Source organism: Symphalangus syndactylus, chromosome 16 (assembly GCF_028878055.3).
Source record: "Symphalangus syndactylus isolate Jambi chromosome 16, NHGRI_mSymSyn1-v2.1_pri, whole genome shotgun sequence".
NCBI lineage: Eukaryota > Metazoa > Chordata > Mammalia > Primates > Hylobatidae > Symphalangus > Symphalangus syndactylus.
This window is the reverse complement of record NC_072438.2, coordinates 16,148,677-16,169,399: the sequence shown is the minus strand read 5'-3', so window position 1 is coordinate 16,169,399 and position 20,723 is coordinate 16,148,677. Positions and strand designations below refer to the sequence as shown.

General features: G+C 48.8%; 2 protein-coding genes across 8 annotated transcripts in view; one reads left to right on the top strand and one right to left on the bottom strand.

The window, feature by feature from the left end:
• Positions 1-16,248, top strand: part of EVC (EvC ciliary complex subunit 1) — a 120,035-nt gene extending 103,787 nt beyond the window's left edge. The window contains exons 21-25 of one of the 5 annotated variants that reach the window (XM_063619725.1): positions 52-3,314; positions 6,523-6,569; positions 10,898-11,073; positions 14,149-14,303; positions 15,755-16,248. In XM_063619725.1, the coding sequence (XP_063475795.1) occupies positions 52-133 (82 nt within the window). In that variant the 3' untranslated portion in view covers positions 134-3,314; positions 6,523-6,569; positions 10,898-11,073; positions 14,149-14,303; positions 15,755-16,248. Of the gene's footprint in view, positions 1-48; positions 3,315-3,461; positions 3,526-6,522; positions 6,570-7,641; positions 8,014-10,897 lie in introns of all 5 variants that reach the window. The other 4 variants (XM_063619726.1, XM_063619727.1, XM_055245432.2 and 1 more) reach the window with 4 other exon arrangements.
• CRMP1 (collapsin response mediator protein 1) overlaps positions 8,015-20,723 on the bottom strand; it is a 73,441-nt gene continuing 60,732 nt past the window's right edge. For all 3 annotated transcript variants that reach the window (XM_055245435.2, XM_063619744.1, XM_055245436.2), the window contains 3 exons: positions 15,725-15,904; positions 12,746-12,911; positions 8,015-9,083 (listed from right to left, as the gene is read on the bottom strand). In XM_055245435.2, coding sequence (XP_055101410.1) covers positions 8,992-9,083; positions 12,746-12,911; positions 15,725-15,904 — 438 coding nt within the window. In that variant the 3' untranslated portion in view covers positions 8,015-8,991. The remainder of the gene's footprint in view (positions 9,084-12,745; positions 12,912-15,724; positions 15,905-20,723) is intronic.

Here is a 20,723-nt window from a genome sequence, read left to right as displayed (position 1 = left end):
GGCATGGAGTCAGCATTCTAATCGGCTGCCTTTCTTCCCTATTTTAAGCAGCAAAAGGCTGAGTCAGCAAGAAAGTGAAGCTGGGGACAGTGAGAACTCAAAGAAGATGCTAAAGAGAAGAAGCAACTTATAGTTTAAGACCAGTCAGCGGGACAGGACCTGAAGCCCTGGGTCTGGGTGTGAATTCCGCCTTCCCTCCTGCAGTGCTGAGACGCAGCAAGGACAGAGAGGACAGCAGCATCTCTAGGCTCTTCTGAGAGGGACGGAGAAAGAAAGAATCGAAATGTGCCCTAAAAGCATAAATGAGTATGGTGGGCGCTATCTCCTGAGAAAATTAGGCATTCCCGTGTTGGAAACACGTCTCTGTGAGTTTGCATTTCATTTGGCTTGGAGCCCTGGCTCGATGCCTCATGGATCTTTCTCCCTCAGGAGGGACCTCTCGAGGGGTCCGAGCCTCAGGCCAAGGACCCCTGATGCAGACTCTGGAATCCCTGGCCCAAAGGCCTGTCCTGGCCCATCTGGGGCTGAGGACACACAGATACATAATGACACCTGCAGAAATGTATTCTCTGAGGACACTTAGAATATGAGGAAGAGGGTGTGGCCCAACCCTCACTTCACCTGGGGAGGGGCTTCTTCCAGACAGTACACACCCTGCCCCTGCAGAGAGATGTCGTGGGGGCACCTGCTCTCCCTGATAGATGTTGACAGCATCCAGAAACTTCCAGACCAGCCCTCCCACCACACCCAGGAGAGGCCGTTCCCACCTGGAGAGAAGCTTCCAGACCAGCCCTTCACACCACAGCCAGGAGAGGCCTTTCCCACCTGTAGAGAAGCTTCCAGACCAGCCCTTCACACCACAGCCAGGAGAGGCCTTTCCCACCTGGAGAGAAACTTCCAGACCAGCCCTTCACACCACAGCCAGGAGAGGCCTTTCCCACCGGGAGAGAAGCTTCCAGACCAGCCCTTCACACCACAGCCAGGAGAGGCCTTTCCCACCGGGAGAGAAGCTTCCAGACCAGCCCTTCACACCACAGCCAGGAGAGGCCTTTCCCACCGGGAGAGAAGCTTCCAGACCAGCCCCTCGCACCACAGCCAGGAGAGGCCTTTCCTGCCTGGAGAGAAGCTTCCAGACCAGCCCCTCACACCACAGTCAGGAGGAGCTGTTCCCACCTTGAGAGAAGCTTCCAGACCAGTCCCTCACACCACAGCCAGGAGAGGCCTTTCCCACCTGGAGAGAAGCTTCCAGACCAGCCCCTCACACCACAGCCAGGAGAGGCCTTTCCTGCCTGGAGAGAAACTTCCAGACCAGCCCCTCACACCACAGCCAGGAGAGGCCTTTCCCACCTGGAGAGAAAACTACATACCAGCCCCTCTTACCACAGTCAGGAGAGGCCTTTCCTGCCTGGAGAGAAGCTTCCAGACCAGCCCCTCACACCACAGCCAGGAGAGGCCTTTCCCACCTGGAGAGAAAACTACATACCAGCCCCTCTTACCACAGCCAGGAGAGGCCTTTCCCGCCTGGAGAGAAGCTTCCAGACCAGCCCCTCACACCACAGCCAGGAAAGGCCTTTCCCACTGGGAGAGAAACTTCCAGACCAGCCCCTCACACCACAGCCAGGAGAGGCCTTTCCCACCTGGAGAGAAACTTCCAGACCAGCCCCTCTCACCACAGCCAGGAGAGGCCTTTCCCACCTGGAGGGAAACTTCCAGACCAGCCTCTCACACCACAGCCAGGAGAGGCCGTTCCCACCTGAAGGGAAAATTGCTCCTTTGGTGGAGGTTAGGGACTGTCACCCTCAGCACTGTGAACATATCGGGCGAGATCATTCTTCAGGAGAAGGAGCTGCCCAGAACATCACAGGATGTTCCAGTGTCCCTGGCCTCTGCCCACCAGATGCCAGCACTCCCACCAGTCGTGGCAGCCAAGAATGTCTCCAGACACTGCCCCGTGTCCCTAGGGTATCACCCACTGCGCTGAGTCAAAGGGTGCCTGCCCTGGTCAAATCCAGGACATAGCCATGGATATGTCCACAAATCCCCAGAACCTAGTGAGCCCAATGGCTCTGGGAGCCCCTGTCTCAGGGATTTTCTGGGCCATTTGTGACTTTTCATTTCTTAAAACCTGAAATAGACTCTCTTAGTCAAGAACGAGTGACTCCTTCCCAGAAGTGGCCAAAACTTAATCATCAGCGCTCTTAGGTTCCTCACCCATCAGCCAGTGGGCTCTCCAAAGTTAACCAACAGCTCCCTCTTGTGGTTCACTAAAAAACTTCGTTATTCCATGGAGTTGTGCAAAGCTATGGCTTCCTTGGTGCAATATTCTTAGAACCTGCTTTGCATAGAAATCACTTTTTTTTTCTTTTTTTGAGACAGAGTCTTGCTCTCTCGCCCAGGCTGGAGTGCAGTGGCGCGATGTCGGCTCACGGCAATCTCCACCTCCCGGGTTCAAGCGATTTTCCTGCCTCAGCCTCCCCAGTAGCTGGGACTACAGACGTGTGCCACCACGCCCGGCTAAATGTTTTTTGTATTTTATTTTAGTAGAGACGGGGTTTCACCATACTGGCTAGGCTGCTCTCGAACTCCTGACCTCGTGATCTGCCCGCCTTGGTCTCGCAAAGTGCTGAGATTAGGCGTGAGCCACCGCACCCGGCCAGAAATCACTTTTATATTGTCATATGGGCCCTCTGCACAGAGCCCGATGGCTCCCCCAAGGGAAGCCTGATTTTGTGACGTGTGTATGGTAAATGCAGGCCTTCCGGCAGCACCATAATTGGTCAGTTACCCTGAGCCCAAAGCTCTGAAAGCATCTGTGGAATGATCAGGGGACCCTTCTCCTCTGAGAAGGCTCCCACCTGCCTCCCCGCCACCGAGCTTGTAGCCTGACTGCCTGGCTGTCGCATGGAGCATTTTGCTTCTGGGGTGTCTTCCTTAGCCAAAGGGAATGTGTCATTTGCTGCTCGACCCTGGCCCACCCTTGCCGCTCAGCTGTTGTGCTGGGCACAGTCTGGGGCACAGGCCTCCATGACGAGGACGCATGGGCTGTCGGTGCTTTCATCCGTCACAAACTGGCACCTGTACCTGCCAGCGGGAGCATGATGGGGACTTCCACGCTGGAATTGCTCCCTGATCAAAATGAGATATGGCTATCTGGAAGACACTGCATGCTAGCCAGTGTACCTGGGCACAGACTTGGGGCCACCCTGAAGCTGATGAAGGCCTGAAGGACTGAAGGGCTGAGCCACATGAAGGCAACACTCAGGACCAGGGGAGAGAGAAGAGGATCGGCAGTGCAGCCCCAGGACGCCTCGCAGGTACCCTGCCTCCATTTTGGTTACCATCCCCAGTTCTTATTATGGGCTGTGGGCTGTTATGGTGATGGATGGATGTGGATTTGGAAGGGAACCATGAGAGATGATGTATTATGATGAACTTGTGCTTTAATTCTTTGGTGAAAATAGCACCCTCTGACCTGTACTTGAGACCCCAGGATGAAGCCAGTGTGGTTTTTTGTACTCTTCCAGGGTGAGTACACTCTCCCAGGACCCTCCTGGCCAACCAGGGGTCACGTTCTGCACGGCATTCCTTCTGAGGCCCTGGCCAGAGCGATGCTTATCTTGCTGCTGCCACAGAAGCCTCTCCTGCCCCTGCCATCTGCCCATCACATGTTCTCCAACACAAATCTGCCTGGCCTTATGGGCGGCGTTCCCTGGCTCTTAGGAGAAAAAGCCAGATCTTTACCATGGACCATGAGGCCCAGAGAGGTCTAGACTGAGCCCACCCCTGCGGCCTAACAGATGCCCTTCCCCTTCACTCTGCACCTGGCCCCTGTCTCCTCTCATGGCCTCACATGGGCCACACCCCTGCCCCCCACTGGGCCTTTGCTCATGATGTGCATTCTTTCTGGAAGACCCCTGCCCCCTCCCCAGCCCTCTGCCCAGTGGCTCCTAGCCACTCCTTACATGGAGTCAGGACTCACATCTCCAGAGATCCCCCCTCTGCCTCCAACCCTGAACAACATCAGGGCCCCCCTTAGATTCTAGGTCCTGTGTTCTTTGCTGCTGGGACTGGGGTGGGGTCGGGGGGGGCGGTGGTATAAATAACCTTCCTTTATTTCTTGTCCAAGTTCAGAACTATACACAGAGGTGTACAGCGAGACCCACATAAACAATCCCACTAAACCCAACTCAACTGGCCCTTACCTGAGTCCTCCAAATGTCCCAGGCTTCCCTAGTGTCACCTGATTTGCAGTGGCATCAGCGGGAAAGGGAACAGTGGTCTTAAGGATTGCAGCTAAAAGATCTGACTGTGGCATTGTAAGCTATAAGGAATGTGTCAGTGAACCCGTGGCTAAGCCCACTCCTGGGCCTTGGTGGGGGTCTGTGCACAGGTGTCAGAAGTGTGAGCTCCATTAGCTTTACAGTGAATCAGCTGTGGGGCACAGAGGTCAAGCTTTTCCTCCACCCTATGAAGGCTCCTTGAGAAAGAACTGACCAAAGGCAGACCAATAGGAAAAAGAAAAGCATTCCAATGTAATGTGCATGGCATGGGGAATTGCAGGAGAGTGATGGCCCCGCACATCAGTGAGGTCCAGGTGCTTCCACACCCTCACAGGGAGATGGGAAATGGGGGAAATGTGGCTGTTTAGAGGGTAAAGCATGATTTATAGGGGGAACGAATCGATCCAGAGGCAGGCACTGTCTTGGGAGTAATCCTTCCCAGACTGGCCAATCAGGTATTTCTCCTCCCCAGAGAAGAATAAAAGAGAGGGAGACGGGCTAGGGAAGTCCCCTATGCTGTCCCCCAGAGAGTGGAAGCCCCTCCCTCTATGGAAACCAGAGGAGTGGGAGATGGGATTCTCTATTCTCCCCTAAATGTTTCCTCTATAGCCCTTAACAGAGTGTGCAGTTTGGTGCTTTGAGTAATCATTTGATTCACACCTGACGTCCCCCCTGGAATGTACACTGTTGACCGGCCACATGCCACCTGGCATATAACAGGCATTCATGGTCACCTGGTGGAAGGAAGGGAGGGAGGCCTGGGAACATTCCTTTCCTCCCGTGGCATATGGATTGGAAGGAATGGAGGGAGGAAGGCTGGGTATATACTTTCCTCCTGTGGTGTATGGATTGGAAGGGAAGGAAGGGAGGGAGGCCGGGAATACTATTTTCCCCCCGTGGCTTATGGATTTGGCTGTGTGTCAGCATTACCCAGGGGCTCATTAAAAACAACATTCTTAGCCCCATCCCAGAGATTCTGAGTCAGCAGATTGGACAGGAGGCCTGGGGATCTGTGTTTTCCCCACTGGGCTCTGAGGAAAGGCAGGGCAGGTTGGGAGAAGGAATCAGTGAGGCTGAGGCCCCAGCCTAAAGGTCACAGGGACACCTGGCCCAGGAGAAGTCCTCTGCACCAGGCATTTGCCCACATGGCTACAGGTAAATGTTGGGATACGGAGTGTTCTTTTTTGCTATGAAACTGGAGTCATGGAGGTCCTAGTCGACATTCTTCCTTCCAAATACAATGGCCTGGATGGGGGAGGGTGGTGGCTATAGAGGCTTCCTGCACCGTGTCGGGGCTCTTGTCCATTGTAAGCCGGGACCCCAAGCTACCCACGTGGTGTTTGGCTCCTGTCTGATAGGGAAAGACTTTGAAGTCCACATCCAGGCATAATGGATAGCCAGGCTGCCTGAGTGGTTTGATAGATCTCCCAGAAAATTCCCAGATGGGCCATGGACGCACAGCCGTGCCACAGCTTTCCTCCTCTTGGGAACAGGCTACCAGCGAGAGGCTTTACTTTGAAGCCAGGTGCACCAGGGCCCCTGTGTCTTTTCCTCTAAAATCTCTGCAGGCCTGCACTAAGAAAAAATAGAAACTTCAACTTGCTAAGAGCCCCTTTTGCTTAGGAAACTTCTTTTCATGCTTTTTCAGTTCATAAATGGACTTGATTGGAATGAACCTTTAGGCAAATGACATTGTCAATGGGCAACATCACAGCCACACTCTGCCTTGGAAAGAGTAACACAGAGGAGGGTTACGCACTTATGTCAGAAGAGCAGCTCTGTTGAGTCTATAGAGATTTGGCCCCAGGCTAAGGGTAGCACCTTCTCTTGTCCCCTGTCTATGATCAAGGTGGCCAAACCAACCCTGGGGGCTAGAACATGGTAGACCCTGCTGGTGACATCTGAAAATGGTTCAGCTTTACATAGATGAGGGAAAAGTATGTGCAAAGACCTTGCCCATTCTGTCTCACTTTTTAAGAGTCAATATGCAATCTGGAGGCAAAGATGGACAAACCAACTGATGTGGTTTGGCTGTGTCCCCACCCAAAATCTCATCTTGAATTGTAGCTCCCATAATTCTGTGATGTGGGAGGGACCTGGTAGGAGATAACTGAATCATGGGGGCAGTTTCCCCCCATACTGTTCTTGTGGTAGTGAATAAGTCTCAAGAGGTCTGATGGTTTATAAGGGGAAACCATTTTCACTTGGTTCTCATTCTCTCTCTTGCCTGCCACCATGTAAGACGTGCCTTCTGCCATGATTGTGAAGCCTCTCCAGCCACATGGAACCGTGAGTCCATTTAACCTCTTTTTCTTTATAAATTACCCAGTCTTGGGTATGTCTTTATCAGCAGAGTGAGAACGGACTAATACACCAACAAATGCAGAGGGGCCAGAACCAGCCCTTCCTGGGACATCAGAGCTAACAGTTAAGTGGTCTGAATTCCAAGCCCATTTACTTCATGTTGATAGGTTGAAATTGGCCATGGCGAGAGACATACGTTGAAACTTAATACCCAATGTGGCAGTACTGAAAGGTGGGACCTGTTAGAGGTGATTGGGTCATGAGGGCTCTCCTTTCATGAATGGATTAATTCATTCATAGATTAATGTATCAATGAGTCAATGGATTAATGGGTTATCATGGGAGTGGGACCAGCAGCTTTACACTCATCCCCCTCACCATGTGATGCCCTGCACTGCATTAGGACTCTGCAGAGTCCCCACCCGCAAGAAGGCTCTCACCAAATGCACCACCACCACCCCAACGTTGGACTTCTCAGTCTCAAAGTCTGTAAGAAATGAATTCCTTTTCTTTATAAATTACCCCATCTCAGGTATTCAGTTACAGTGATGCAAAATGGACTAAGACAGAAAATTGGTACCAGAAGTGGGGTCCATAGAACCTAGCAAACACTACAGACAAGGGCTTTCTACCCCACCCACCTTCACCCATTGTTCAACATTGATTTGGCGGCACACTTCTGGACCACTGAATCCAAAGGGTCTACACAGATATAAATCACCTGACTTACAACAAAGGCCCCACTGCATCTTAATGGGGGAAAGAATAGTCTTTGCAATAAACGGTGTTGGGTCAATGGGAGATCATATGGGAAATGGAGAACCTTCAGTCCTACCTGATATTGTACATAAAGATTATTGAGAGATGGCCCACAGACCTAAATGTGAAAGATAAAACTTCTAGAAAAAACCTAGAAGACTACTGTGGTAGGCAGAATAACGCTCCCCGTCCCTGCCACCAAGATGACTACATCCTAATCCCTGGGCCTGTGAGTATGTTATGTGACATGGCTGGGAAACATCAGCAACTTTGCCTGATGTTTTTATCCCTCCTTTAGCGTATCTCTAGCTCATGGAAATGGAAGGAAGAAATGTGACGTTTAGGAGGTTGGAGCTTCCAGTCTGAGGCTGATCCATACAATACAAGAAGAAAGAGAGCCAGGAAAGGCCAAACAGGAGGGAATCAATGCAAGATTTGAGCCTATTTTATGGAAGCCCGCCCATCGGCCGTCTTCCCTCTCCTCCTTGGGTCTCAGGAACTCAGCCTTCAGAAGTCATGAACTGAATCTCTCCTCCCACCCCCACATCCACCAGTCCCTACCAAGAGTGAGTCCTCAGGAAGCAGCCACCACCATTCGTTATCATGTGGGGGGACTGCCAAGCATTCGTACCCAATCCAGACACCACTGAAATGAAAGTGCCCTAGTCAGGTCAGTGGGCAGTTCATTTTCTTTATTTTTCCACAAGCTTTGAATTCAGAAATAAGAGCCACAACAAGTTGGTTGTTAAGTAAAAATGGGAGTGATTACAAAGGAAAACTTTGTACAAAACTTTAAAAATCTGACTGCCCCATCAACTGCCTCGGAGGGACCAGGACTCAGGCCACCCAGGGGCAGCCATCACCCCCCCATCGTCAGCCCCAAATGGGGATGGGGAGACCTCTTTCTGAGTGTGAACCTGGCTCGGCCTGAAGCCTAGAGCTGGCTTGAAGAACACACACAGACCAGAAGACAGCACGGTGAGTTACAAGTGCCACGGAGACCAGGGTTTCTGACACAGGATGTGGAGGATGCTTCTCTGCAACCTAGTGCAAGGCTTCCCCTGCCATTCCGAGAATTCACGGCTCTCACAGGTGGAGGTGGGGCGAGCTTCTTTCTAGTGTGGACCAGAGGTGGGGGCAATGAGTAAACATCTTCACTGTAAGAGTTTTGGGACTGCCCCTCAGGGCTTGAGGTCTCGGCATCGTGTCTCAGTCAGTCCTTGGCGATGTCCCCTCAGACGCACTCACAGACTTGCATACGTAATTTAGTAACATGCATCAGCTATCCTAGAACATCTACAGGGTGCAAAGGAACCACCACTCAGAGAATCATGGAGCCAGTGGAGTTAGAAGTGGAAGGGACAGAACAAGACAATGCTAAAACCTGTGGTTCACTAGGAAGGGGGAATGAAAACGCCATGCTCCGAGGTGGATTCAGCATGAACACAACTGTGGGGCAAGGAATTTCCAAGCAAACACACCACACTAGTACCACTTCTTCCTAAACAGAAAAGGGAAAGAGCATCCTTCGACTTCCCCCTCCCTCCATCAGCACCAACTAAAACTGTGGGTTTCAAAAACACTGACAGGAAAAGGGATGGACATGATTCCCAGAATCCTTCAGGCTAGCTCCTCCGCGCATCCGCATTCAACCCAGGCTGGTGATGTTGGAGCGGCCACCAGGGGGCGCCACGATGCGGTGGCCGGTGCGTCTGGGATTGTTGTCATCTATCTGGGCACCTGAAAGAGAGCGCCAGTCGCTGCTGGATGGGATCTGTTACCATCAGTTCCACGCTGCTCCTGGAAGCCATGTACTCTGCCATGCCCCCCACCTTAGCTGAAGTCGTGACCCCTCCCCATCTTCAGGTGTTCTCCACTGGACCAACCTTCTTCATTCAGGGCTCAGTCCAGGACCAGCCATGGGAAGCTCCCTGGCCTCCACAGAGTCCACTGCTCCCTCTTCTGTGCCCTTTAGTCCCTGGGCTCTCCCTACTTCAGCCCTGACCACTTTGTGTTGTTCTTGTCAAAATCCCCAGTAAAATCTGACATTCCTGAGACAGGTGATCAAACACTTCCTGAGTGCCTACTGTGTGCAGGCACACATTTGGTGCTTTAACATGTTACTGCATTTAGGGCACACAATCATATGAACGGGGTGTTTGTACTCCCAACTTATGGGTAAGCAATTTGAGGCTCAGGCCACGCGTCTTGCAGGACACAAGTGTTGGGTGGGGAAGCCAGGATTGAAGCCCAAACTGGTTGGTTTTCAAAGCCCATGCTCTTAGGCACAGTGTCCCACACTCCAAAGGTATTTTACATACTGTGTGTACACATTTGTATATGCATGTGCATATGTGTGTGCATGTGAACTACGCAAGCTGGATTTACTTCCCTCATTGGCAATAGGTGGATCTGAAGGGGGGTGTGGTGTGCAGAGGTTCTTAATTTTAATCTTTCAGAACCAACCATCCATTCCAATTTTACATATTCTCTTGCATAAAGATGTAAAATTCTAGCAGCAAACTCAGTGCCTGGAGCTCAACAAATATTTATTAAATGAGTAAATCATGAAGGGTGGATGATGCTGAAAGGTGGCAAGTATAGAGTCCTTATCAGGGAGGGGAAGTCGAGCTGGCGGAACCAGGGAAAAGCAAAAAGAGAAAGCAAATAAGCTGTAAGTCTGCCTTTCTTCATGGTCTAGAACACAGTCTTCCTGCACAAATAACTCACAATCTTCCTGCACTCAACTTATCACCAGACCCTCAGCTAATAGAAAGATGTAAGTTAGCTCACTGCAAACGCAGCATTATCAGTACTGCACAAAGCCCTCTTCAGCACACAGCACAAGCACCATCCTATAAAATCCCCAGCAAGCCTTTGTTTCCTTGTAGTCAGTCAGCTCCTCTTGCTGACCTACCCACTGCACCCTTTCATACTTTTTCTAATAAGTCTGACGTTCTTTACCTACAACTGTCTTGGTGAATTCTTTTTACTAGCTGTGGAACACTGGCCCCAGATAGTTGCCACCTGCAACAGGAAGGAGACTCAAGTTTTAGTGCTAATCATGCCTTGAATTTGGGCAATTTGGAGTAAGACACCACCCCACTCCCTTGGCCTCACTTCCTTTTCTGCACAGTAAGAACAGTAGACTAGATGATCCCCTTCCAACTCTGACATTATATGATTTGTCTATGTAAGCCACTGAGAATTTGGTTCAGAGTACTGACTTTTCTTTTCTCCCATTGGTTCACTGGTAGTATGTCTTCTTGCAATACAAGAATCCCCTAAAGGCCTGGAATTAGGCCTAGCACTTAGTACCTTTTTCCTTATAACCATCTGTACCTTGCTGGTTACATATCTGTACTTTGAAAATACCTGCTGGAAAAAGGACACTAGTATAGTTTGGACTTTTGTCCCCCAAAACCTCGTGTTGAAATTTGATCTCAAAGTTGGAGGTGGGGCCTAATGGGAGGTGTTTGGGTCATGAAGGACAGATCACTCATGAATGGCTTGGTGTCAGCCTCACAGTAATGAGTAAATTCTTGCTCTATTAGTTTTCAGAAGAACTGGTTGTTAAAGAGCACCTCTGCCTTCTTCCTCTGTCGCCATGTGATCTCTGCACACGCTAGTTCTCCTTCGCCTTCTGCCATGCTGGAAGTAGCCTGAGGCCCTCACCAGAAGCAGATGCTGGCACCATGCTTCTTGTACAGCCTGCAGAGCCGTGAACCAAGTAAACCTCTTTTCTTTAATTACCCAGCTTCAGGTAATCCTTTATAGCAATGTAAATGGACGAAAACAGACACTAATTCATGGTACAGCTCTATAATGTAACATACGCAGATATTAAAAAGGGCATCTGTGAGGTTGTTACTGATGTTGGAAACCATCTATGTTATTGTTGGTACCAAATGAAGTCACCTATCAACCTGCCAACAGGCTGGCTGACAGCAGTGGTGCTGTGGGCCTCAGGAGGACTAAGAGTGAAACTGAGAGAACGAGAGTGGGGAGGGGCCCTTCCAGGAGGCTTTTAACTTCATTGTTATTCTTGTTCTAAGAGCAACGGGGAGGAGGATTTTCTGTCCATGTTTAATTGCATAACTCCAGAACAGAGGTCCAGTTTGCAAACTCCTTGAGAGCTTGTCTTGTTGCACCCAGACAGCTTTTCCCAGGATTGAAGCCAATCCCTCTTTTGCTGACTGAGCATCACATGACTATTAGCATTCTATTTAGGGTCCATTTTGTGCAAAAATATTAAACACTGGAAGCTCTTCCATGAAAGTCTTATGGAGAGTGAGATGAATGGGGAGGCCTCCCTGATTCTTGCCCCCTCTGCATAATCACTGAATCAGACACTTCCTGAATGGATAAGAGGTTCTGCCACCACGCAATCTAAATTGATAACGTCATCCTCTCTCTCTCTCTTTGCCCCTTCCACTCTCTCTTTTGCTAAGCATATCGCCTTTCCTGACCAGGAGTTAGCAAACTGGTCCATTGACCAAATCCAGCCCACTGCCTGTTTCTGTACAGTCCATGACCTGAGAATAGTTTGTACATTTTCAAATGGCGATTGAATATAACATCCTAGTTGTTGACATCCAAGATGTTGCCTCTTAGCTTACAAAGCCTAAAGTATTTACTATCTGGCCTTCTAAGAAAAAAAATCATCATATTCTTAGTACCTAGCACAGTGTGGAACCCATGCAACGCCTCAAAGAGTTTGCAGGACAAAATTCCAATTCAACTTTCTCAATGTGTGCGTGCCTGCCCTCATGTGGCCATCTAACAAAATCGCAGATACACCACCCTGAGACCTCAAGAAAGTTAGGAGGGATCAGGTCAGTATCTAATTTTGTTCCCACACATTTGTTGAGCACCAAGTCCTGGTATTTTGACACTGGATTTCTTGGGGCTTCCGTTTCCTCTTTAAATAAATAGAGTATAATGTTACTCTATGGAGTAGTGAGGATAAAATAAAATCATGGGTTATGAAAGTGCTTAGTACACTGCAGTGGGTGAACAGGCTAAAGACGTGCGCAGAGCGCATGCCCTGCGAATGGCGGCTACCCTCATCTCTTGTTCATCCCCACCACTCCATGTTGAAGAGTGTGGAAGTGTCCCCAAATGTGTGTAAGGATGAGCACTGGGACAATTTTGGTACCTCTCTTTGTAAACCCAGATCACGTACCACCATATTGCCCCCCTAACATGGACCCCCCTCTGCTTGGTGACCATGCCAGCCCACTCTGCCCCACCAGTGAGAACAGGCTCGGGTGGGGCACACTCCCTTCCCTGCTTCTTCATCTAGTGTCCAAGGCCACGTGTCCATTTCCTCAGAAGCAGCAGGAAGGACTCGGCCTGAACTGCTGCAGTTGTGGGGAGCCTGGGCCACCAGTCGTTCCTACCTGATAAGCTGAAGTTGGACTGGTGGAGGTTTCTGATGGGTGGGGGCTGGTGTTTAGAAGGCGAAGATTTGGCTGAAGGAGCGGGAGTTGCATATTTGGGTGTAGCTGGTACCTCATACACAGGACCGTCATACATGCCCCTGGAAACCCCTTGCAATCCAAAAACCTAAACAGAGGAAGGGAGAGCGTGATTGATCGACTCTGTGCACGTGTGCCCTTCTGGGCAGATAAAGCAGAGCCCTGTGGGCGAGAGAGAAACCTGAGGTCACTTCGAATGTGCATGCACACACACACACACACACATTTGCACCTCACACACATGCACCCACACACAGGCATTCATACACACAAGCATGCATACACACACATCTACATACCCACATGCGTACATATAGATGCACACACCACACACATGCACTCACGTACATGCAGTCATGCATATATATATGCATGCACATGCAGTAAACATGCCTACACAGTAGCATACACAAGTGAACACGCACATGCAGTAAAAATGCCTATAGTAGTATACACAAGTGAACACGCACACACACTTAAACACATGTACAGGTATTCACACTCAAAGGCATACACTCACATGTATACACATGCATACATGCCCACACACATACATACACACTCATACAGATATACACACCCGTATATACACTTACACACACGTATACTCATACACATACACACAAAGCTTCATGCAGGAGGACCCCAAATCCCTTCCAAGAAGAAATCACTTTCCCCGACACTGCTGTCTACCCACCCCCGGAAAGGACCCCTGAATCCCAGACAGGCAGCAGCAAAGGGCCCATCTTCATGTATGTTCTTGCAGAAGTCAACAGCAAGGCAAAGATTTGGGGGGGCAGGTAGTTTGTTGGGAGATGGTTCCAGAAAGGGGGAAGGAGTGGGGAGGTGAGATAGGGAGGGAGAAAACTCAGTACAGAGGGACAAGGAGTTGGCCAGGTCTGTGGGGGCAGGGCTGGGGACGCCATGGGGAGCACACCTCCGCACCGGCCTGCAGGAGGATGGGGAAGGAGGGCAATGGAGCCACAGCCCCAGCCCCATTGGGAAAGGGTTGTGGGGGCGGAGACCCTGAAAGCAGCAGGGCTTCCAGGCAGGAGGCTGTCAGCCTGCTGGGAACGGCCAACAGCAGCCCAGGTGACCTCAGGGGTGGCCAAGGTTGGGAGGGCACCTGCTCCAGACTCTGGAGAACAGCATGTGTTCAGGGACCTGTACAGGGTCCCAGCATGAGTCAGTGGCAGTGCCCTAACCCAACATGGGGCTTCATCCTCTACAGCAGGTGACAGTGCCCTGACCCCAGCCCTGGCTCCCTCCTCTGCAGCAGGTGATAGCAAACTGATCCCCAACTCTGGGCTCCTGTCTCTCCATAGGAGGAAGCCTCAATTTTAGCACTAAGTTCAAAGACCCAGCACCTGCACATCACGTCGACAGCCCTCCCCTCTGTCCCTGGAGCCCTGCTCCCCGACTCTCTGAGCCTCACTGTATCCTGTCCACTCTCCTCTGTGGCTGCGGCACTGCTTCCTGGGTGAGGCCCTTCATCACTCCCTGAAGCTCAGGTGGCCAGAGGCAGGCTCTGGTGCAGGTCTCTCCCTCACCTGGCCTAGCTCCTGCAGGCATGAAGGAATCCCTGTGCAATGGGACCCCCGATCCTGTTGCTCCTGCAAACTGCTGTCTTGGCATTTGGGGTCAGATGTCTGCTCTCACGGAAGCTGACTGTTAACCGCAGGCCTCAGGTTCAGACCAAGAAGGAAATGAAGCCAGCCAAGGGGTGTTTCTGCCTCTTCGGTGGGTGTCCTAGCCAGGGATCTCCATGAGTCCCCTGTCCTCACATGACCTGCTGCCTGTGCCTGGCCTTGTCTCGGATCTGACGTGTTGCTGCCCCATCCCTTGCTTCCCCATCCGGTGCGAAGCATCTGTGTGACTTGGTGTCTTTGACCTGGTGCTACACCTTATGGAAGCTGGGGAGGGACCAAAACCAGACGCAGAGCCTCCCAGTCGGGGCTGGAGCCTGGGAATGCAGGAAGGTCTCTGGACTTTTCCATCTCAGTTGGTGCCACTTAAGAAGCACACAAAGAGCAGGACCACACAGGTACACACACGCCACACACACACACACTCCAACACATGCACACACATCCCCAAATGCATGCATACACATGTGCATGCATGTACACATGCACACATAACACACACATACACACATGTACACACATACACACACACACGAAGCTGGCCTTTCTGGCAAACATCAGCTGTCTCATGGGGAAAGCAGCTGCCATGGGGATGGGAGGGCCTGGCTAGGGAAGATGTTGGCCACGGGTGGGAGTCTCTCTCGGCTGTGAGAAAGTTCCCTCCTCTGAGTTGCTCTAAAGTTAGGAATAGAGCCCACTCCTTCCCTTTGACAGATGTCCTGAGGTCAGTGCTAAGGTTGTTCAAGGAAAATAAGGAACGACAGGGCAGAAACATCAAGGGAGGAAGGAAAGGAAGAAAGGGTGGATCTGAAGGGAGACACCAGGGGTAATGCCTTGCTGCAAAGGGCCAGACCCGAGGGTTCTGGGCCGTGACTCTGGCTAAGCCCTTCATGGCTCTGGGCTGCAAAAGGAGGATCACAGCACTTCCAGTGGGTGGGCAGGATTGCCTAAGACGACTCAAGACAGCACCCAGAGCAGCTTGGTAAGCGTCCTTCCCATGATCCACCCACCCTCACGGGTGCACACCCCTCTAACAGTTTGCGAAGCCCGGGAACTTGCAGGTCCTCATTTGATGCTCACTCCTGTCCTGAGACAGGAGCCCAGACCAGCGTCTCAGCCCATTTAACAGATAAGGAAAGGGAGGTTCCCAGGGCGATGACATTATTAACTCCGCACACGTCAGATCTCGATTCCCCAAGAGACGCTGTCGGCTCTGGTCCCACGGGTGGGCCCACTCCCCTGCAGACACACTCACCTTATTCCTGATTTTGACGCGCTGGTACAGGTGCTCCGGGAACGGCTTCCGGGGAATGAAGCGGCCCATGCCCTTGTTGACGTTGATGTTTCCGTCTTCAAAGACGATCTTGCCCTGGCTGATGACCACTAGTGGGGAGCCGTGGCACTCCATACCCTCGAAGATGTTGTACTCCACCGCCTGCACCAACAGCCTCAGCGTTACTTCCCAGGGTTTGCTCTGCTCCAATCGAGCTGTTCATAACAGCGATTTTGCCTAACATTATATCATAAGTGTGTTCCAATGTTTTTTTTTTTCTCTCTAAAAATACCTTTTATTGACTGTGTAATATTCCACTGTATGGTCCACAGTGTATATAACCAACAACTCACCATTGGGCATGTCGGCTGCTGGTGGCTTTCTATAATCAAATCAATATTGTTCTGGGGCATCACAAACAGGAAGGGGGTCCCCCTGGGGTTATGCAATGTGGCTGCTTTGACTATACTGGACATAGAAATAAATAAAATGTTCTTTATTTAAAACGTCTCTTTAAATATTTTTTTTCTCTAGGATAGGTTTCTAAAATCAAATTACTGGGTGAAAGAACATGAGCTGTTTTAAAGCACGTGTGCCATATGGCCGAATTATTTTCCCAAGGGTTCAGACCAATTGACACTATATCGGCACTTACCCCCTCCAGCATTGGGTAATGCCATTTTTTTCTTTCTCTGCTAATGTGAAAGACAAAATAACATTTCCTTTAAAACACACATTTGGCCAGGCGCAGTGGCTCATGCCTGTAACCCCAACTACTCAGGAGGCTGAGGTGTGAGAACTGCTTGAATCTGGGAGGCGGAGGTTGCAGTGAGCCGAGATCGTGCCACTGCACTCCAGCCTGGGGGACAGAGCGAGACTGTCTCCAGAAAAAAACAAAACAAAACAAAAAACACACATTCTTTCCATTATTCTTAAAGTGAATGCTTGACAGTTGGGTGTCAACTGTCACCAACCGCTTTTTATTATTTTAAAAGTAGGTCACATACATGGTTGAAAAAAATCAACTGGTAAAAAAGATATTTGATAGAAAGGTAAGTCTGTCTTCTACCTGAGTCTGAGACACAGACCTTGAAAAGTTTCTTCTTTATCTCTAGGTATATCCGAGGCATGAATAATTGTCTGACATATACACATCTCTATACAGACATTTCTCAGCTTAATTTTTCCTTACCTCCGTAATTGTTCCATATCAGCACACATACAAAATACTTTTACACTGCTATACCGTATTTCATCAGAAGGATGTACTACCATTTATATGCCCAGTTCCCAAGGATAAACCGTTGGGTCTTTGCCATGCCTTTGCTAAAAACAATGCTGAAACAGACTTTGCATCCACAATCTGCACACGTGAACATGTTTCTAGATGTGGAGTTTGGGGCCAAAGAGTAAATGGATTTTCATCTTTGACAGATTTGCCCTCCGAAAAAGACAACACTAGTTTCCATTCCCAACAAAACTGTGAGCTTACCTGACAGCCTTTGGTAAACAGTATCTATGTATATTAAACTCCTGATCTCAGTTGCTGGCACAGGTGAAAAATACTATCTCTAGGTTGTTATTTGCATTTGTGACTGAGACTGGGTCTCTTTTTAAATCAACATATGCCATTTCTATATTTCTTACTGTGTCACTGTGTTTTGCACATTATTCTATTTCTCAGGGTCTTGGCATTCTTCTTACTGATGTCTAAAAGTACACACTCACTGTTAAAGAATTTATCCTTTGTTATGTGTGTTGCAAATATTTCCTCCCTCCCCGGTCCTCTGTCTCTGGAACTCATATGAAGTAATTGTTTTTGCCACACAGATTATTTTGTATAATTTTTGTGTAGTCAATGGTCAAACAGACCATTCTTTTCCTTTACCATTTCTAAGTTTTGCGTCTTGCTTAGCAAGATCCTTTCCCCTTCAAAATTATCATTCTTTCAAAAAATGTGTGTTTTATTCTAATCCTTTCATAGCTTTATTTTATCTTAATCTTTGATCCATGGTTTGATTTGTTTGGTAGTAAACAGTAGGGCAGAGGTTAAGCCTCATGGGCCAGGTGTTCTAACACAAGTGGATGAGTAACTATCCTTTCCTAATTCTAATTGTCTCCTTTATTGTAAAACAAATTTTCATATGCAGTCAGTCTATTCCTTGGCTCTCTTTTCTTGTACCCATGCCAAACTGGTTTATTGCAGCTTTATGACATGTTTTAATAACTGGGATGACTGACAACCCGGCGCCCAGTCTTCCCTTTTTTTCAGAACTATTTCAGCTACTCTCACATTTCCCATCTGGGAACTCTGCTTTCCTAGCTACACAATTAAATTTTCTGATGGGATCACATCAAATTTATAGATTAGATTAGAAAGAATTGATATGTTCATGATATTGGATCTTCTCAGTGTAAAGGTCCTTGAATTTAAGCAAGTCTTTAGTTTTTTATGTTTTTGGGTTGTTTGTTTTGAGACAGGGTCTCAGTCTGCAGTGCAGTGGCACGATCATGGCCCACTATAGCCTCCAAGTCCTGGGCTCAAGCAGTCCTCCTGCCTCAGCCTCCCAAGTAGCTAGGACTACAGGCATGCACCACCATGCCTAGTTAATTTTTTTATTTTTTTGTAGAGGCAGGGTCTCACTATGTCACCCAGTTTGGTTTCAAACTCCTAGCCTCAAGTCCCCCTACCTGAGCCTCCCAAAGTGCTGGGTTTACAGGCATGAACTACCATGCCAGGCCAAGTCTTTAGTTTTTATTGTTATTACAGGATTTTGATTTCCATTCTATTTTCCAAAGTGATTTTTGATTCTTCCATAGAAAAACTATCACTTCTTTATATTGGTTTGTAATCTGATGGTGTTTGATGATTTTTAGGTGCATTCTTGGGGGTTCCAGGCAATCACGTCTCCTACACACAGCTGCTGACACTGTGCCAGCCTCGCAGGACCCAGGCAGACGTGTGTTTCCAGTGTTAGCATTTGCTAACCTAATTCTCCCTCACCCTAAAGTGGCTCTACTATGGAGTGATTTGTAACTGTGCCGGGGGACACATGGATTGTGAATGCGGAGGGGCGGTGCAAGGAACCAGTCACCCATCTCCCAGCTGAAACTGGCCAACCCTTGGGGACCTGGGCTGCTGTCCCTACTCCTGGGTGAGGAACATGCTGTGCTTTGGTGAGAGTCCCAAGCTGCAGAGGTGTGAGGAGGCCCTGGTCATATCACAGATGCCACACCCTGCATTTCACAACTACACTGAATTTTAAATGTCAGTTCCTTCATTTCTTAAAGGTAATATACAAACAATGTAAAAATTTAAACAACACAAAACACTATGATGAAAAAACCTCTTGCCATCCATGAGCCCCAGTTCCCCGGTCCCCTCCAGGGAGGACTGGTTTCTTTTATACCCTTTAAAATGCAGCCAGTCAGCTCATGGGTGCACAAACAAAACGTGGTCCATCCCTACGAGGGGATATTATTCAGCCATGAAAGGAACATGGTACCCATCCATGATATAGCATGGATGATCCTCAAAAATATGATGCTAAGTAGAAGAAGCCAGACATAAAAGGCCACATATTGGATGATTCCATTTATATGAAATGCCCAGAATAGGCAAATCCATAGAAACAGAAAGCAGACTAGTGGTTGCTAGGGGATGGGGGAGAGAGAGGGGGATTGATTGTTCATGGGTACAGGGTTTCTTTTTTGGAGGTGATGAAAACATTCTGGAATTAGTGATGATTGGACAACCTTCTCAATATACTAAAAGCCACTGAATTGTACACTTCAAAATGGTGACATTTATGGTATGTGAATTATATCTCGATAAGAAAGTTTAAAACATCCAGATAGTCTATGAAATACAAACATGTATGCATGCATACCCATGATGTGGCACTTTGATGTGAATGTTTTCCACAAAGATAGGAAAGAATAAAAGTTGTGTTTTATAGAAAAGTAGATCTAAAATCTCATCACTGGCCAATATACAAGAAATGATCTCTTTTCATTGTTAAAAGTAATATATTTTTTAAAACATATAAAAACAAAACTAACCTCTAACAGCATTTCTCAATCCATGTTCTGAAAAAAATTGCAATTATGTGGATGGCATTGCTTTGGACGGAGAAAATGAAGCAGACAAAATCCTTTGGTCAAACCACCTCACGGAATCCTCAACTGTCCTCTTGCTACTATGAAAAGAATTCAAATCTTGCCTCACACAGAGAGGGGATGCTTCCCCAAGTTTAACCTGAAAATAATTACCTCCCAGATGGGTAACCTTGGGTATATTACATATTGTTATGGGTTGAATCGTGCTCCCAAAAAAGACATGTTGCAGTCCTAACCCCCATTACCTCACAATGTGACCTTATTTGGAAACAGAGATTTTGCAGGTGTAATCAGTTAAGATGAGGTCACATTGGGGTATGGTAGGCCCAAAATCCAATGACTGGCATCCATAAAAGGAGAAGACACAGCAGAGAAGGCCACACAATGACAGAGGCAGACGATGTAAGGGATGCCTTACACGCCATGGAACCAAGTACTGCTGGGGACGTCAGACACTAAAAGAGTGGCCTGGAAGGGATCTGCCCCCAGAGCCTTCGGAGAAAGCATGGCCTGGCCAACACCTTGGTTTCAACTTCTACCCTCCAGAACTTTAAGAGACGAAATTTCTTTTCTTTAAACCACCCAGCCTGTGGCACTTTATAACAGCGTCCAGAGGAAACTTACACACGTGTCCTCTCTCTGTCCATTTTCTCATTTATTAATAACAATATACCTAACTTAGAAGATCCTGAGGATTAAATGAGATGATGCATGGGGAATGCTAAGCACGGAGTAACTACAAAACAGTATTTGGCTGGATTGTGATGATCATCAGAGTGCCCACTCCTGAGCATGGAATCTGGTGTGGCCCCGGATCCCACATTGAAATAGTAAGACAGGCTGGGCACCGTGGCTCACACCT